This window comes from Meles meles, chromosome 21, assembly GCF_922984935.1.
Source record: "Meles meles chromosome 21, mMelMel3.1 paternal haplotype, whole genome shotgun sequence".
In the NCBI taxonomy this organism is placed as follows: domain Eukaryota; kingdom Metazoa; phylum Chordata; class Mammalia; order Carnivora; family Mustelidae; genus Meles; species Meles meles.
In genome coordinates, this window is record NC_060086.1 from 36,410,247 (window position 1) to 36,429,929 (window position 19,683).

At 49.5% G+C, this 19,683-nt stretch overlaps 1 protein-coding gene across 2 annotated transcripts in view; it reads left to right on the forward strand.

The window, feature by feature from the left end:
- Positions 1-19,683, forward strand: part of GRIN2A (glutamate ionotropic receptor NMDA type subunit 2A) — a 370,568-nt gene that overhangs the window by 336,012 nt on the left and 14,873 nt on the right. For both annotated transcript variants that reach the window (XM_045994068.1, XM_045994069.1), the window contains exon 13: positions 19,093-19,331. In XM_045994068.1, the coding sequence (XP_045850024.1) occupies positions 19,093-19,331 (239 nt within the window). The remainder of the gene's footprint in view (positions 1-19,092; positions 19,332-19,683) is intronic.

Sequence of the window (19,683 nt, forward strand, 5' to 3'; positions counted from 1 at the left end):
TGCTAACGTTGTATGAATAGGGCGACTCGCTCAACCCCTCTTGCTGAGACGCGCCCGGTTCAAAACTAGTTAGTGACCCCGGTTATATCGTGTTTGGGCAGTATGATAGAGAGCATATGTGAAATATTCGAAAGATGCCATATATGTCATTTCAGCTGGATAGGTCCCTGGGGGCCCCCTCTGGCCGTTTGCACTGCAACTTTGCACGTAATTGTTGTAAAGACTCACCCAGATCGATAACAAAGTGGACGGAACCACACACTCTGCTCTGGTACGTATAAGGCCCTTGCTGCAGTAGGACTCAAGGGCTTTGGAAACCACGGCTCCAGGATTAACAACGCTTAGGCTCACCAGTCGTGGAGTGGGGCGTGCTGGAGGGGAGTCCGTGGAGAAGCCCACTCCCCGCTTCCAAGTGGGGCAGTGTGAGCCGTTGCTGATTGCTTTGTTGGCTGCCGTCTCTCTCCCTGGAGCAAACAGGATGGCTGGGCTGGTGAGGGACCCCACACTGCCGGCCAGAGTAGCGAGCGTGTGATTACAGAAGTTCTGTGTGTCTAATTAGGATTCTCATAAATTGCTTGGAGCCGCTGGATGGGTTGCTAATATCCTTCTCCCTGCCTTAAGCTTAATATCTTCGGGCTCGTGTCTGAGTCTCGGAGAGAACTGGACACCCCCGCAGCTTGGGTGGTGATAAGTGCCCGTGCCTCCGCTCCGAGGATGGGCTCATCCCCAAGTGGCCTTCGCAGCCTGTTGTCTTAGGCTGGCTTCGGAATGCGTGGACCGCACCGGTTGAGGAGCTCACCGGCGGCGGGGGGGGGCCTCCTAAACGGTTCCCCTCATTCAGCTTTTTATTGCGTCTGCAATTCCACCATTTGAAGTTTTCTCAGAGAAGATAAGCCTGGAATCTTCCATGCAACTCCCTTTAAAAATGAAATTCCTGGGCCCCTGGGTGGCTCAGGTCATGATCTCAGGGTTGTGAGATCGAGCCCCACATGGGGCTCTGTGCTGGACATAGAGTCTGATAAAGAAACTCTTAAAAAAAGAAAAAATTCCTTCTTCATTCTCCTTAGCCCATTTCCTGATTTGGTACTGGACCCATCCTTCCGTCTACGCATCTCCCTTTAAGATTTCCTTAAAAGACCGCAGCTCTAAAGTAGGTAATGTTTATTAGCTGTGAACCCTTTCAGCTCCGTGCTCGGTGTTCGTGTGGCCTTCAGCAAAGCAAGGCCAGTGGAGGGGAAAGATGGAAGGTTCTACAGCGTTCTATCTGCATGATCTCCGGCGAATTAATTACTCTGAATTCCAGTTTTCTGATCTCTACATCGGAGTGGTTTGGGGATGAAATGTGAACACGAACGGGGAGAGACGAGCCCAGTGTGGAGCACGTGTTAGATGCCTGCTCACAGCCGGCCTCCCCGTGTCCCTGCCCCAGCGAGGGGCACTGCGTTCTCAGTCCCTGGAGGGCAGACACTGTCAGGCCTATTCTTGTTGCCTTTTTTCTCCCATAGGACTCGCTGCCGAGCTTGGCACACAGTAGGTGCTCACAGGGAACTCCCTGGTGAGGAAAGAAGCAGACGCCGTCTTCCACGGTTTACTCTGCATGCTCTGTGGCCCAATATCGGTTTTGCATTTTCTGTGTAACACAGCGTTCTAGGAGGGAGAGAACCGGCAAGAAGATACAGTTCCTGGCTTTTAGCATTCAAACAGCTCATAGATGGTTGCCTAGTTTGTGGTCTCCGCGTCATGCGGGTAAACAGGAAAACCAGTGTTTTCCTCCAGGTTTAGCGAAGTATGGCCCCAGCGTGGAATCTGACCACTGCCTGGTTTTGAAAATAAGGTTTTATTGGAACATGGCCCTGTCCGTCCACTTGGGAACCATCCAGGGCCACGGTCACCCTGCATGGGCAGCGTCCAGTTGCCACGAGCGCCCCCGAATTTTGCAGTCTGGCCCTTCATTGAAAACGCATGATGGCTTCTGGTCTTGGGCTGTCTGGGGGCGACCAGAAGGGCAGAGCAGACTTGAAACTCGAGGTTGTCCTGTTCTCCTAAAGGAAGGGGCAGATGGGAGAGGAGGGGGCAAGCCTGATGGGGAGGGAGGCGGCGGCCCAGGGGAGTCTTGGAGAGCAGACTCAGAGGGAGGTGTGTGCGGGCGACCAGGCAGGCAGGACTCAGCCTGGGTGGCTACAGAGCTCGCCACCCTGGTTCCTCGGAGCAGCAAAAACTAGAAAAGCCTGAGAGCCAGCGGCCGCCCTGTCTCCGTGCTGCAGCGAGGCAGGGACCAGGGGCTGACTCACTCCTGCCTCGGAGGCCTCCTCATCTGTCTCCTGCTGGCTTCTCTGCCGGCAGTTCTTCGTGACACAGGTCCCCGTGTCCTCGGATGACTCAGCAGCACCCTATTGCAACCAGCAGCCTTGGCCCGTTTAAAGAGATAAACACCAGAATAAGGAAAGTGGTGTGGGGCTGGGCGAGAGGAGGTGCCAAGGATCTGAGAGCCCCTGGTGCGGGGAAGAGATGGTTTACGTTTCTCTAAACGGATCCGCCACCTGCTCACTGTTATTGTTATAGGCGTTCATAACAAGAGGTAACGCTTACCGAGGGAGAACTCTGGGTCCCGGAATAACTTCGGTCTTCCTACATATTAATTTCATTCGGTGCTTGCAGTGGTTACATGGCATGAGTTACGATCATTAACCGCTGGGTGCAGATGAGGAAACTGAGTCACAGGCAGGTTAAGTCATGTGTCCAAGCTCCTAAGGGGCACATCGGCCTTTGCTTTAACCATGATGCGGTACTGCTTCTCGTTTGCTGTAACTCTTGTAGAGGTCTCTCCGTCTCTACCTGGAAAGGCTCAAAGCTTTGACTGAAATGCAGATTAGTCAGAATCCAGGCTCAGCGTCCGTTCCTCTGTCGCTGGAGGAACAGCGTCAGTCCCCTGCAGGTCATACTGGGCAGAATAACTTGGCAACGGAGGTTGACGGTGAGCAAGTGACCTATGCTTTTTCCCATTTTCCCTTGGAGAAGGAGACTTGTCCATGCCCCAGGCCCTGGCATCATGGGAACAGGTTCAGCCTCATTTTTGAGCTCATTCAGCCCTGGCAGTTTGGGGAAAACTCAGGACCCAGAAGCCAGAGATGAGAAGGAACGAAACAAGGGCAGAATGTAATTAAGAGGAGTCAGATGTTTGGCCCGGATACAGGCTCGCAGCGCGGCCTCTCCAGGTTCACAAAGACCCGTCCCGGCTGCCGGAATTGCTTGCTCCCCACAGAGCTCCTCCGAGCTGCATAATCCCCGGCATTTCAGAAAGTTACTGTTCCTCGCTAAATGGGTTTTAATCAAATTGAGACTTCAAAGGCAGACCTCACAGTTTGGGCTGAGCCCGGCTACCAACTGTATAAATCACGGATTTTCTGGCCAAGTGAGCAAGACCAGATGCCATTGACAGAGGCCCCCGATTAACTCAGTTGTTCATTCATTCATTCACCCTGCCTCTAGATATTCACTCAACAAAGAGTAACCAGGCAGCTTCTAAGCTCCAGGTGGTGGAAAGTAAAAACGAGGAGAAGCTCCCGCTCTGTTGCCCTTAATGGTTCCTCTCCCTGCGAAGGGCCGTGGCTCATCTGTGTCCATCAGACTCGCTTGGAGAGCCTGTTGAAAGTGCTTTTCACCCCATGGGGCCTTTTTTACACTCTGGAATCCCTAATGCCCAGTAAGATTTAAGAAGCACTCCCTAGACTAACGCTGTTTAGCACTTAGACGCATTATTCTCTGACTGCCAAGCACCGGACACAGAGGCCGGCGGCCAACAGGTCACTCGTCTGGGCTCCGTGAAACTGGGTCTTTACCCTGAGTTTCATGCTCTCTCCTCTCTAAAGGCTCTTGACTGCGTTTCTGTATCCAGAGACCTTCGGAGGTCGAGAAGACACGGGAAGTAAATCGTGTGGAACGTGTAAGCGTCAGCTGGTCACGACACGGCGGTCCACACCGACCACAGCAAGGGTCACTGGAGATGCTCCGTGTGCATGACTTTGACAGGCAGCCAAACCTCCCTTCCGCCCAGCCCAGCAGCTTCGACGCCGCAGCCGCAGAGGGGCTGGTGATCAATGACCATTTTGACGCCCCAGCAGCCGAGTCACTTTGACCCTCCTATGACCTAAAATCTATGTCCACGGCCCACTATTCTCTGAGAAATGAAATGTTTCGAGAGGAGGAAATGAAATCTGTCCTAAGCAGAGATTAGCAATAAAGGGTTTAACTGCTTCTTCATTGGCCTGTGACCAGATGGTACCGTAAAAATTAGACTTGTTTATCTCCCTCCTAATTTTAACTAGAGACATATTTGGAAGAATAATGGAACGGCACTTACTTAAGGAACAGATAAAATCCATAAATGTCCTGGAGGGCCATTGACTTTCGCTCTGTGCTGGAGAGCACGGAGGGTTTTCATGGGCGTAAGTTTGCAGTGAATTTCCCGATCGGTCCCCGGAGACCCAGAGGCGCAGTGTTTATCATCAGCCTGATGCCAGGATTAGAACAAGGTCAGCGGTGCCAGATTCGGGCCCGACAAGCAGTGAATTGCTCCAGCCAGGGAAAGGCAGATGTCAAGAGAACCGTCAACGTTGAAATGAGACACAATGAACGACTTGCTGGGAAGTCAAACGCTGATGTCACAGAACCCGATGTGGGAATTACCGGATGGATACACACCGGCCCCAGGTCCCGTTCAGTCTATGATTTTGTAAACACTTATTTGGAAAGGCAATGTAATATCCACACAAAATCACCTGGTCTGCTACCTTAACACAATTGTTTTCGGTTGAGGTATTACCTTCTGGGCCTTTTTCTGGCAGACACGTCGCTTTAAATACGTTTACTAAGGAGTTATATACACTTTCTATATGCCGCTATTTTAACTTACATTATATGTGGGATTTTTTTTTTTCATGCCATTACATAAGCAGGTCCTCACAGTGATTTTAATTTGTGCATAGAATGTCATAGTCATTATTAAACCATAATTCATTACAGTATTTTCCTAATGGGAAAATGTCCCTTTTTTGCTGTAGGATAATGATGGAAGGACCTATTCATGCCCCCCCCCCTTCTTTTTTTGAACTGCTTGTAACAAACTCTTCGATGTAGAATTTGAAGGGTTCATGGCTGTGAACATCCTCGGGAGCCTTGGACCTATAGTGTCATCTTAATGCCCAAAAGGCTCGCTCCCATCTAGAAGTACTATGTGCTATAAGCCTGGTGATTCACAGACCTGTACCTCTGGGGATAAAAATACATTGTATGTTTATAAAAAAATTTTTTAAGTTAATTTAAAAAAATAATGAATCAATGCACCGGTTCTCAAACAGTCGAGAAGCCTTGAGCATTAGTGTTCTTTCTGTTTCAGAAGGTGCATCTCAGCGTTGCCTCAGAGTTCCCTGGATTAGTGAAAATGGAGGAAAAAAAAAAAAAGGAAGTTGTCTTTTCATCTTTTTTGGCCATTTAAGTTGTTATGTATGGATTTTAATGGACAGTTTATATATCTTAGTAACTTATTAAAACTTTGATTGTAATATTACACACACACACACACACACGTCCTAAATATAGCAGCATGGGGTGAGACGAATCGCTTAGAGCTGAAATATATCAACTGATGTCTCCTAGCTCTGTGGTCTTGGGAAAGTTATTTACCCTTTGTACAGGCCACATTCCTCCTGTTTAGATTAGGGATTGTAATGGCACCAACCTCACCAAGTTCAATGGTATAATGTCCAAGAACTGTTAAAGATAGTACCCGCCTGTGGGTACTCAGCAAGTATCACAGATATAACAATGAGAGTCTCCCTAAATTGTGATCTATTCTTATTCGTGTATATATATTTTTAAAGAAATCTTTTTTTTAATAGCTTAAATCAGGGTTCTGCTAACTACGGCCCACATCACCCCATAGGCTGTTTTTGTCAATAAAGTTTTATTGGGACCCAGACACATCCTTTCATTCACCACGCATGTCTCAGGGTGCTCGTGTGCTGCGGGGGCAGAGCGGGGTAGTTGGGACAGAGACCACGGAGTGCACAGAGCTGAGAATATTTATTGATTAGACCTTTTCAGAAAGATCAGTGGCTTTTGGCTTCAATATTAAAGGACAGCATGTTCTTTTGAAATAATTCCACCAATATGGAAGAATTTAACATAACTCATCCCTCTTTATCCTTTAAGAACTTTTTCTTTGTAAAAAAAAAAAAGTCATGTTTCTAAAAAAAAATGAGGGTTTCTTTTTCTAAAAAAAAATGAGGGTTTCTTTTTAATTTCTGGGGTAAAGTCCTTTCCCCCCCTTTCCTTCTTTTCTCTCTTGACCCCCAAAATGGAAGAATGTTGTTTTTTTCCTTCTGTAAGTTATAACACACATTCATTACATTGCACAAATCTCAACATCCAATTAATTTTTATACAACTGTGTGACCACCACTCAGAGTCGAGAACATGACCAGTACCCCAGAAAGCTCCCTTCCAGCCAGCTTTCCTCCCAAAGGTGACTACCATTCTGACCTTCATGAATATGGATAGTTTTTGCCTCCTTTTGAACCTCAAATATATGGCAGAATCATATAACATCTATTGTATTTTTTTTTGTATCTTTTAGGACATTAATCTGTATCAGTGCATATAACTAAAACTCCTATTTATTCATCACTGCATGGTAGTGCGTTGTATGAATATACAGCAGGTTATTTTTACATTTGCTAATGATGAACATTCATGGTGTTTTTCACTTTTGTCTGCTTTGAACACTCTTGTACCTTTTCGGTGCAGGCAGGCACTTAATTGTTTGGGAATATACCTAGGAATGAAATTGCTGGGTCACAGAATGTGCATGTACTCTGTTCTAACAGATACTTCCAAACAATGTTCAGAGAAAGAATGACCAGCGTAGGTTTCCATCAGCAGAGCGTGCGGTTCCCGTAACTTCTGAGGGCCCTGTCTCTCCCTTCCAGGACAGAGGTACGGCGGGCTAGTGTCACTGGAGGCAGGAGTGTTCATGTTGGATTTTGTTGTACGACCGTAGCCCGTAGTTGAGAGACGGGAGTTCCTTCTCCATCTCCGTTCTTGTGTAGAATGGAGCAAGAGGACTGTAGTGTCTCGCCCACATACTTTCCTGAGTTGGCATCCGAATCTAACCATGCCCCGTCCCCCTGCACTCTCCCCCTCATCCCTGGCTGTAGTCTAACCTCGGACCTTTTGTTGCTTCAGATTTGGGAGCAGGAGGAAGAGGTCCTAGGAGCACCGTCACATGTAAGGGGGGGAGAGAGTTATCATCAACGAGGTCAAAGCGTTCTTTTTTTCCCTTTTAATTAACATATAATGTATTATTTGTTTCAGGGGTACAGGTCTGGCATTCATCAGTCTTATGCAATTCACATTACTCACCACAGTACATACCCTCTCCAGGGTCCATCACCCAACCACCCTACCCCTCCCCACCAACACCCCCAGCAACCCTCAGTTTGTTTCCTGAGATTAAGAGTCTTTTATGGTTTGTCTGCCTCTCTGGTTTCATCTTGTTTCATTTTTCCCTTCCTTCCTACCATCCTCTGCCTTGTTTTTCAGATTCCTCCTATCAGTGAGATCATATGATAATTGTCTTTCTCTGATGGACTTACTTCGCTTAGCATAATACCCTCTAGTTCCATCCATGTCTTGGTAAATGGCAAGATTTCATTTTTGATGGTTGCATAGTATTCCTGTGTGAGAGAGTGTGTGTGTGTGTGTGTGTGTGTATACACACCACATCTTCTTTATCCATTCATCTGTTGATGGACATGTAGGTCCTCTCCATAGTTCGGCTATTGTGAACATTGCTGCTATAAACATACGGGTACACGTGCCCCTTCAGATCACTACATCTGTATCTTTGGGTAAACACCCAATAGTGCAATTGCTGGGTCACAGGGTAGCTCTGTTTTCAACTTCGGGGAACCTCCATGCTGTTTTCCAGAGTGGTTGCACCAGCTTGCATTCCCACCAAAAGTGTAGGAGGGTGCCCCTTCCTCCGCATCCTCACCAACACCTGTTCCTGACTGGTTAATTTTAGCCATTCTGACTGGCATGAGGTGGCATCTCATTGTGGTTTTGACTTGTATTTCCCTGATGCCAAGTGACGTGGAGCACTTTTTCATGTGTCTGTTGGCAATCCGGATGTCGTCTTTGCAGAAATGTCTGTTCATGTCCTTTGCCCATTTCTTGATTGGATTATTTGTTCTTTGGATGTTGAGTTTGATAAGTTCTTTATAGATTTTGGATACTAGCCCTTTACCTGATATGTCATTTGCAGATATCTTCTCCCATTCTGTCAGTTGTCTTTTGGTTTTGTTGACTGTTTCCTTTGCTGTGCAAAAGCTTTTGATCTTGATGAAGTCCCAAGAGTTCATTTTTGCTCTTGATTCCCTTGGCTTTGGTGATGTTCCTAGGAAGAAGTTGCTGCAGCTGAGGTCGAAGAGGTTGCTGCCTGTGTTCTCCTCAAGGATTTTGATGGATTCCTGTCTCACATTGAGGTCTTTCATCCATTTGGAGTCGTTTTTATGTGTGGTATATGGAAATGGTCAAGTTTCATTATTCTGGGCGTGGCTGTCCAGTTTTCCCAACACCATTTGTTGAAGAGGCTGTCTTTTTTCCATTGGACATTCTTTCCTGCTTTATCGAAGATTAGTTGACCATAGAGTTGAGGGTCCATTTCTGGGCTCTTTGTTCTGTTCCATTGATCTGTGTCTGTTTTTGTGCCAGTACCATGCTGTCTTGATGATGACAGTTTTGTAATAGAGCTTGAAGTCTGGAATTGTGATGCCTCCAACTTTGGTTTTCTTTTTCAACATTCCTCTGACTATTCAGGTTCTTTTCTGGTTCCCTGTACATTTTAGGATTATTTGTTGCATTTCTTTGAAAAAAGTTGATGGTGTTTTGATAGGGATGGCACTAAATGTGTAGATTGCTCTAGGTAGGATAGACATTTTCACAATATTTGTTCTTCCAATCCGTGAGCGTGGAACGTTTTTCCATTTCTTTGTGTCTTCCTCAATTTGTATTCTCTAGTTTTCTGAGTATAGATTCTTTGCCTCTTTGGTTAGATTTATTCCTAGATATTTTATGATTTTGGGTACAATTGTAAATGGGATCAGTCTGAGCATTCTCCTAAGTTGTAACCCACCCTCTCCATAAAAAGACAAACTGGATCTTTCTTCTGCGTTGGTTATGGCCAGCACTGCCAGCAGATATGAGGTCCTTCCTATAAAGGTCCCATTTCCCCTTTCTCTTCTTTCCTCTTCTCCATCTTCCCTTGTGTCCTCCTTCCTTCCTCTCCCCTTTGCTTTCCTCCCCACCCTCTCCTTCTCTTTCTCCTCCACACCACAACCAAATCTTGAGTGCCCTTTAAGCCCCTGCACTGTTCTGGGTGATGCGGAATGCAGAGAAAATGGGCAATGGATGTGATCCTTTTGCTTAAGGACTCCACAGTCTCGGGAAGCTTGGTGACCGAAACAAAAGGAGCCAAAAAAGTGGGGCCGCCATTTTTACCTGCTAAAAGAGTGAGCGTTGTCAACGTGGGATGTGGGATTATCGCTATCCTTTTCTTTTCCTTCCCCCTTTACATCTACAGCCTTTTCAAATGCAAGGACCCTTTTGTGGCATTAAAAAGCCCTCATCGTGTAGGAACGTGATGAGTCACAGGATTTTTCAGGACTATCAATGGAGAAAATGTGCAGTTGTCCGAAAGTTACTGTGGGTTCATTTATGCTCACCAGTATGCATGACTTCCGAGTCCTGCCTGCTGGACCATCTAGGGGTGTGGGAGGCAGACGGATAGAGCCGACTCCAGAGGTGCTGGGCATACCCAGGATTCACCAGGGACGCCTTCCTGCAGCCTTACTCCAGAGAACTGGTTCTTGCCAACCCTGCCTTCTGTTGGAAAACTGACCATGTGCGTCGCCTGGTGTCTGATGGGATGGCCCAACCTCTGCGCTCTTCTTCCTCCTTCTCCCTCAAGAGACATGGGGTGGTGACCCATGGCACAGATTTCCCCAACTCCAAACTGCCGGGTGGATCCAGTGGCTGGGGAACCCCAGCCTGATGACGACCCCCTGCAGAGTCTCCTGCGGCCTCGGGCTCCATCCAGAGAGCAGAGACCTCAGCTGGAAGGTCGTAGTAACACACAGAGAGCCTGTCTCTGCATCTGACTGTATCCTTTTAGGCTTAACCCTATTTTTATGTTGCTTTTGTGACTTCTCAGCACTATACAGAAATGGAAGATTCTGACATTTCAGTAAGAGAGACACGTCTTCCAGATTTAGTCTCCATGTGTCCAGAATCTTGTACTGTTCCCCACCACCACAACCTTACTCTGTTCCAAGTCCACGGACTGGAAGAGTCCCAGATCTGACCAGCAGCTTCCTTCCAGGACAGCTGGGCAAGGAGAGCACTTGGTCCCCACCCTGCAGACCCTGGGCTGTCCTTGCTCTGGGGACCACAGTGCAGAGCTCACAGCCACTGGACCTGTTCTCATCGAGAACACCGGCCTGTCGATGATGGTGGCCTAGATTCTCTACAAAGAAAATTGTTCTTTTGCCATTTCCAGTTCCATTCGGGCTTCTGAGGAACCTGAAGTGCCCAGTCCCCGGGCCAGACATGAAACGGGCTTGAAACGGGGTCAGTTCCCCTCTTGGTGTTCACAGCAAACCCCGATGGGATCAGCAGCAAGCTCATCCTGACGTCTTTCGGCTATAGATGGAAGTTGCTTCCCGCTGGGGAACCACCAAACTCCATCGCTTGACTTCTTTGATTGGAACTTGCTTGCTCCGAGAGTCAGGCTTGATTTCTGGGCTTCAGACATTCTTCCTGACCCCCTCTGCTTGGGACTTCCCAGGTTCCTTTCTCTCTTGGGCTTTTGCTGATGCTCAGAACAGTGGATCACAGGCTAATCAAGGAGAGGAGCCTCGTGCCATCGGCAGTCAACACGGCTGTACGGACCCCCGGAGGTGGGTCAAGCCCTGCGCCAGGGACTGGGGATACAAAAAAAGGGATGCCCACCCTGGATAAAGTCACCTCCTGATGGGGACTTAGACGCAAATGGCGATTAGACTCTAGTGTGACAGTTGTCCTATTGACGAGAGACCCCGGATGTTGTAGAAGGAGAAACCACGGTCTTATACCTACATTCTTGTGCATTCAGGGAAGACTTCCTGGAAGTGAAGACCTCTGAGCTGCACTCCATGGGCAGCCATCGGCAAGATTTCAGCATGACACCATGCAGCAGGCATATCCAGAGTAAAGTGCAATGGGCAGTGGTGATAAGGATTACAATTCCCAGTGGACCCTTATCAGAGTCTCCCTGCAAATTGGTTTCTCTCTGGGTCACCACATATTCTGGGAACAGGAGAGTTTAAACTGCGTGTCCTGCCTGCCTCAGAGACCAGGACGGGGCCCCAGTGGTGATTATGTCACTGGGATGGAATTTACTGGAGACCGCCACACTGTGTCCCCATCCTTCTTCCCGTCTGCCATCCGCACGCACCTGTAACAGCCTGCCCGACACAATGGGTGAGAACACGGCTTCGGTCCAACCGGTCTCATCCAATGGCTCCCCGTTTCCAACACACCCCAACTCCTCAGCACAAAAACCGGGTCCTTTGCAGTTGGCCCCTCCTTTCATTGCTTCTTCCTTCCCCCAAATTCTGAACCTCTCTCTGGTGCCTGTGCACACTCCGTCATCTCATCCGGCTAGAAAGCCTGGCTTGCAGGATGCTGTCTCCCACAAGCCTCTGAGCTCACGGAGCCCAAAGACTGTGCGATTTGTGTCTGTGTGAAAATACGGAGAGGCCGCTGACCGCGGGCTCAGTGCTTTAGAAATGTTTTTTTCAATGAATGAGTGAGCAAGTGAATGAATGCAGGAGGGAGGGAGGCAAAACCAAAGGAAGTCCTCAGAGAACGAAAAAGCATTGGCTTCCTTGACTGGAAATGAAACAGGACATCAGAGCCAGCGTCTCAAAACCACACACGGAATCTCCCCCTACCAGCACCGCATAGGGTCCGGTGCTCTGGCTGGAAACCACGAGAAACTCTATGTAGACCCGTGCCCTCAAGGGTCCGTGAGGGGGCTGATCCGAGAAGATGCATGGCAGCCAGTTCTCAGGCCCTGGAGAGAGCCTAAAGGGTACAGCTTTGCAGTGGACTTTCTACAACCGACCTCAGGGGAGAAACGCTCAGGACTCTGAAGGCAGGTCACGTGACGCGCTGTAAAATCCTTTCCTGAAGAAATCCCCTTAGCTCTCCGACAGTCTTGTGGAATAGAATGGAATCTCATCTGAGAAGCTCCTGCAGTCCCTCTGGAAATGCAGAGAACGAGTCCGAGGGTAAATGAGGAGCTGATTCCTCTCACTTTGGACAGATGCTTCTTGCGGGGCTCAGCCTCCACTCTGGACATGCCTTCCTGCAACTGCAGGCTCCGTGGATTGGCAGGGCAGAGGGAGGGATGTGCGATCCACACCCCTCACCCCTACCCAACCCTGCCCCCGCAAAGGCAACAAAGAACCATGTGTGCAGGGAAACATGCTGAGGATTGAGTGTATGTCAGGCGCCGGTCCGTGCAGCCTCATTCAACTCCTATGATGTAAACACTGTTGTGCTCCGCTGGGCACATGCCCGAGACGCTGAGCAAATGCCTCTCCCTGCCTCATCTGTAAAATGGGTATGATAGCGACACCAGCCGCAGCTGGTTGATAGGAGAGTCGCGTGGGTTAATGTTTTAAAATCCTAGTACAGTGCTCAAAATGGCAACTTTGTTAAATAAGAGAATCAGAAAATAGATGAAGGAAGGGACGAGTGGCTGGATAGGTAAGTAGAGTCTCGGGGCCAAGGTCAGATGGGTCGTAGGTGTGGAAGGCAGGTGTGTGTGGGCAGACAGGCTCACCCTACCCCCTGGGGCAGTCTGGACCTGCCGGGATGGCTTGCCGTGTTCCCCAAAACCTTCGGGGAAGGGCGCTCCCTTTTGTTGCTCATTCTGGTGTTTTCTACCTGGGATTTCCGGGTTGGTGTGTGTCTGCATTTTCATCGATTCCTTCTTGCCAATGAGAAACGCACGGCTGGTACCGTGTGAGCGAGTAGCCGGACGGGGAGCCCACGGCCTCCTGCAGCAGCACAGCCCGAGCCGCTCGTGGAGGCACGTCTCGGTCACATGCACGGCGCTGTCTCAGTTATTCTCACATATTCCCTTTTAGATTTTCTATCTTTTCGGCTCTCACCTCTTAATGCTCCCCCACCCCCCCCATGGCCTTTTAGTGGCAACATTGGGAAGGGAGAGCTGGGACGCCGGCTCTGTGAGCCAGCCTCCCCGCCTTCCTCAGGCCGGCGCAGAACCCCGAGGTCCGGACGGGTACCTGGAGCATTTCCCCCCGAAGACCAGACCCAGCAGGACTTCTGATCAGACATGACATGCATGGCTGCGTCAGTGCTCTCAGAGTCGTAGGCGCTTCCCGTCCTCCGAGGTACAAACCGAGGGGGAAGCTTCAGCATCATGCAGGGACGAAGACAGCAGGGATTGGCTGCAAACCCGCAGCGGCCCAGGCTGCCTCGGCTCCGTCTTCCCAGCAAGAATGCGTCTGCTCCGGCAAAGAGTTAACTGTCCCGCTTCCCAGCTCCAGTTCACAAGACCATAGTGACAGAGATCACGGCCTCTTCGTCATGGAAGAAACGGACGGCGGAGTGAGACGGCGGAATGAGCATCTCAGAACTGCTGCTTCCACAGCTGGCCTTCGCCTCCTCACCCAAGCCGGGGACGCGCGCTGCTCAGCCTTCTGCTCCCCAGCCCGTGGCAAGTTCCCTTTGAATCTGTTGTTCCTTCTGCTTACACGACAGGCAGACTCACTCAGCAGATCTGAACATGTCTGTCTGTGCTGCTAATTTAAGTCCGAGGATGCGAGGAAAGAACTAGAAACAGAAAATACAGGAGGCGCCTGGGTGGCTCAGTGGGTTAAGCCTCTGCCTTCGGCTCAGGTCATGTCCCAGGGTCCTGGGATCGAGCCCCCCGCATCGGGCTCTCTGCTTGGCAAGGAGTCTGCTTCCTCCTCTCTCTCTCTTTCTGCCTGCTTGTGATCTCTGTCAAATAAATTTTTTTTTTAAATCTTAAAAAAGGAAAAGAAAATACAGATTCAGTCCTTGCGGTGTGCTGCTGGCCATGAGAAATATCAGAATCATAAAACACCTGATCGCCCCCGAGGAAATTACAATATACTTGAGTAAATTAAAAACAAAATAAGAAAGCATTTGAACTACAGTTCTGTGCGCCAGGAGGTGGCCACGAGGCAGCAACTGAAGGGCTGCAAAGTGATGGCAGCAGAGGCCGGAACTGGGATTGAGGACGGGGAGTGCACCCTCCTCGTGTGGGCGCGGGTGTGGTTTCCCGGATGGCTTTCCTGGGAGAGAGGTGTCGGATCAGAGGGCGGCGGAAAGCACTGTACGTTTACCCCATAAAAGGAATCCAGTGATGTTTCTTCCACCCAGGTGGGCCCTGGTCTAGGCTCACAAACTCGTCTGTCTCTGGGATGACCCCAATGGGAGCAGAACGAGGTGCAGAGACCCGCTTTTGTGTCCTCGCAGAGTCCAAAGGGAGAGGGACAGCAGCAGGGTGCTGGGATGTTGAAGGGAAGGCGTCCGGGTCTCTGGGAAGAGGAAGCCGCGCTCTACATCAGGAGGCACGTGGCAGGCAGAAGCGAAGGGATGAGCGGGGGGCTGCTGGCTGGACAGTGATGTGATACCACAGAAACCCCCCAGGACAAGCACGACCCGCGGCAGCCCCCCGCACGCCGTTGGAAGGGCAGGAACGGAGACCAAGAAGCCCCTTCCCATGCCTGTGCTGCTGATTAATCACACCCTTCCTGCCGGGGGGATGAATTTACAAAAGGATAGGTTTCCTGTTTTTCCCTGCCATAAATGTGAACGTATTTTTAGCCACAACAACAAAAGGTATACACGTCTGTGTGGTCGCGGTAGGATGGGAGGCTAAATTGACAGGAGCCCCTTTCCTCCTGCAAACACATCCCGGTGCAGGGTCAGAAACGAGTGCTCGCACGCTCACACATTTGCACGCACCGTGATCCAAAGAACGGGGAAGACTTGGGTGCTGGTAACAGAGGGGAATGGGCTAGTCTCACATCACCTTCCGCGGACGCTCAGCAGCCTAAGGGGGCGTAGGGTGCAGGGGTGGAGACCAAGGCTTTAGCATCCACAAGGGGGGCCTGAACTGTGCAGAGAGCAAAACATGATACCCCTGCATGAATCTGAGAAACCCCAGGCAATCAGCGCATCTGTGAGAAGACTAGGAAAAAACTGTCCATCAACACGAAGAAAGTACAAGAAGTTTTTGCCATCTGTTTGAAGCTCCGAGGGAGAAATTAAAACCTGGATGACTGGAGGGTCCAAGCGTGAACCCGTGGCAGGGACAGCCACATGTCTCATACAAAAACGGGTATGTTGGATGCCTCTGGAACCATGGCAGAAGCAAACTCAGCACCCCGCTGTAGGAACATTTCTATAGCCCAGTGTGCTCGGGGGCCTCGTGGGGTTTAGAGGGACAGCAGCCCTGCTGAAGATGAGCTCATCCCCCGAAGTTCCAAACATCGCAAGGAAGAACTCCACCGCGAGAGCCAGCACCCGCAGCAAGCAGACAGTGTGTACCCCAGGAACCAAGATGGTGGGTAGGAGGAAGGACAGAGACTAATCCGAAAGATGTTGGGTTTGAAATTATTAAATGTGGAGAAGTTTTTTAAGACTCATAACAGAAGAATGAGACGTTATGAAAAAGAATGGGGAGAATTTTAAGATGGCCGGACGAGTATCACAATTAGAACAGATTAAATGAAAGGAGAAGGCTGAAATTATTAATGAAAGAATAAATGAGCTGGAAAATAGGTCTGTGGGAAGCATCTAACTGTTGGACAGAGGCAGAAAGGCGTGGAAAAATATTAAAACCAAATTAATAACCTGGAGGACAGAATGAGAAGGTTTAGAATATTTTACACACAATTTTCAGGAGAAGAGAAAAGAACGATCATGTGTTCTTTGGGGGCTGCCGATTAAAACGGTGCAATACCTCTATGTACCTTATTAGAACGGCTAAAATCCAAAACACTGACAATGCTGATAAATTCCGGCGAGGGTGTGGAGCAACGGCGACACTCATTCATTGCTGGTGGGGACACAAAATGGCACGGCCACTTGGAAGAGGGTTTGGCATTTCCCACAAGGCCAAACATATTCGTACCATACGATCCCCCTGTTGTGCTCCCATATTTACCCAACGGAGTTGGAAACGGCCGTCCACAGGAAAGCCTGCACACGGATGTTGCCAGCATCCAATGATTCCTAACTGCCAAAACTCAGAAGCAGCCAGGATGTCTTTCAGTAGGTGAATGGTAAACAGACCATACCTCTAAGCGATGGAAATTACTCACAAGTAAAAAGAAAGCTGTCAAGCCATGGACAGAAGCGGAGGAATTTAACTGCACGTTGTTCTCAGCCCACATGCTAACACTGTGGCCACAGTTAACTGGGACCTTAAAGGAAGGATCCAGAAGATACCTGGAGTTCCCACCGTGTACATTTCTAACCATAAATACAAGAGTAAATGATGCCAGATCACACTGGAAACCCTCGGTTCTAGTCCTTCAAAGCTAGAGTGCCTCTGCCTTGATCAGTTTTTTTCCGCCGACCAGGTCATACAGCAAACTGCTACAGCGTGAATTATCCCACTTACCCGCTTGCTCTGCTAGGAACTGAGCAAGTTAAGTGCACTCGCTTTTTGATGTTGCTTTGAATTGATACTTTGGGTCATTTTAAATTGTTTCATCTTTCTACAAATCAGAGGACTGCTGCCCTTAAAAAAAAATACATCTTGTTACCATGAAAGAAGTCAGTTGGAAAAGGCTGCCATGTGCACTGGGGCTCCAGCTATGGGGTATTCTGGAAAAGGCAAAACTATGGGGACCATTAAAAGATGAGTGGTTGCCAGGGGTTAGGATGGGGTTTGAAGAGAGTCCAACCGGCTGGCACATGGGGGACTTTGGAGGCAGAAGGACTGTTCTGTACATATTATAGTGATGGACACGTGGCATTAGGCATTGGGCAAAATCCACAGAACGGGACAACACGAAGCACGAACCCTAATGTAAATTGTGGGCTTTAATGTACAAAATATACATATTATGTTTATGTATAATATGTATATTTATGTATAATATGTATACATGTATAATATGTATATATACATATATACAATATGTATATGTACATATAATAGATTATATTTTTCCCACATATATTATACATAAATATATGTTAAATTGTATATATAATGTATATAAACCCTAATGTAAATTGGGCTTGAGTTAATGTATCAAGATTGGTTCATAAATTGGAAAAAAAAATTACCACCTCACTGTCACATGCTAGTAAGAGAAATGGAGGGAATGGGAAGGAGTTATGGGAACTCTGTACTATCTGCTTACTGTTTCTGTAATCCTAAAACTACTCTAGAAAAATACAGTCTACTGATTTTTTTTTAAAACGGGGGGGAGGGAAGGTTGATACGCAAAGCAAGAAGAGGTGAGATGTGTTTCCAGAATTAAAGTCCTGAGTCACACGTCGAAGAATGACACAGAGTCTAGAACCGAACAGATAATAAAGCAAATCTATACCTACATTCCACACCAAAGACAAAACGAAAGTCTCAAACCCCATGAAAAAGAAAACACAGATCACATACGGAGTAGCAAAAGTTAGATTATTAGCCAACCTCTCAACAACAGTAATCTAGATCAGAAGAAAACTCAGTAACATCTTCAAAAGTCCCAGGGAAAAATAAGGATCAACTTAGATTTCTGTGTTCAGCCAAATCATCAAGAGGCGAATGAACCAAGAGCGTGACATGCTAATTTTATGAAACTTTAAAAAAGAGCATTATGAAAGTGGTAATTATGCTCACCTCTGGAAACGAAAAATCAAAGAAACATCTGGTGTTTACTTTTCTCGGCATGTTTCGTATTGTATCTTATCTACAGACACACACACACACCACGGTCATACTTTTCATCTAATATTGTATGCATCCTGTTTGATTTTCGGAGTCCTTGAAGGATAATTTTTTGAAGTCTGAATCATAGTATAAATGCCACAGTTTAGTGAATTGCTCGACAGCTTAATTGCTAGACACTGAGATCAGAGAATTTCCTCCTAAATGGCAACTGGATGAAATACACACAATAGAAAGACAACGCCATGCTGAGCACGCCTCCTTCTGTCTCCCCCGGAAAGCCCCACCTGCTTCTTTAACTGCCTGCCGAAGTGGGGAGGTGTTGCGTTTGCAAGCGGCCATTCAGAGCTGATTGGGATGTCTCTTCCCAGGGCTTTCTGCCCTTAGTGCAGTGCCCTCGGTGGGTGGCATCCTGGAACAATCCCAGATAACCTAAAGGGAGACGCAAGAGGAAACCGACCACCGTGGGCCAGGCACGGTGCTGGGCGCTTCCTTCGGAACAGCCCCGGGAACGCTACTATTTAGGAAAAACTTGTGAGCGGGGCACTGCGTTTAGGACGTTTGCAGACTGAGCTCCTCTGGTCCTCGTGAGCACGCTAGGCCGCGTGCAGTGCTGCTCTGGGTGTTTCACAGACGGGAGAGCTGCGGCCCTGCAGCCCCCCAGCTAGTGAGGGGTGAAGTCGGAGCTGGGATGCGAGCCTTTCCGTGGTGGCGAGCTGCCAGTTCGTGCCCCGCCCCGTTCCAGGCGGGGGTGGGTGTCGGGGACGGGGGTCGAGAAACAGGGGGGGGCAGAACAAAATGACAGTAATTTAACTGTACCCGACGACATATTGTCCTATTTGCCCTCCCGACGGTGGTGGTAGGTGGGTCCCGCCACCACCGCAGCGCCCCCGTGCGCGCGCGCGCGCATGCGCAGCCTGGACCGGTGAGGCGCCGGCCCCGCCCCCCAGCTCCGAGTCCCCCGGCTCTGCCCCAGACCCCCCAGCGCACGCCCCGCTCCTCACTGCCCGCGGCTCTTGTCTCCCGTGCAGGCGAGATGGAGGAGCTGGAGACCCTGTGGCTCACGGGGATCTGCCACAACGAGAAGAACGAGGTGATGAGCAGCCAGCTGGACATCGACAACATGGCGGGCGTGTTCTACATGCTGGCGGCCGCCATGGCCCTCAGCCTCATCACCTTCATCTGGGAACACCTCTTCTACTGGAAGCTGCGCTTCTGCTTCACCGGCGTCTGCTCCGACCGCCCGGGGCTGCTCTTCTCCATCAGCAGGGTCAGTACCCCCGCCGGCTGCTCCCTTCTGCGGCCCGCGGGCCCGGAAGACCGTGCGGCTTCCAGAGAACCGGGGCTCCCGGGCTTCCTGGATCCTGGGTTGGGGGTGGGGGGCCCATCCTCCCCCGGCCCACCACCCCATCCTCCCCCGGCCCACCACCCCATCCTCCCCCGGCCCACCACCCCATCTTCCCCGGCCCACCACCCCTTCTGGGGCCTGTGGGGAAAGGAATCCGGGCTCTGGGCCTTCAGGACCCAGCCGCAGCAAGCCCAGATGACCGTGCCAGCCCGAGGGGGAAGGAGAACGGGGGTAAAGCGGGTTGGGCATGAAAACGAGCTGAACGTGAGATGAA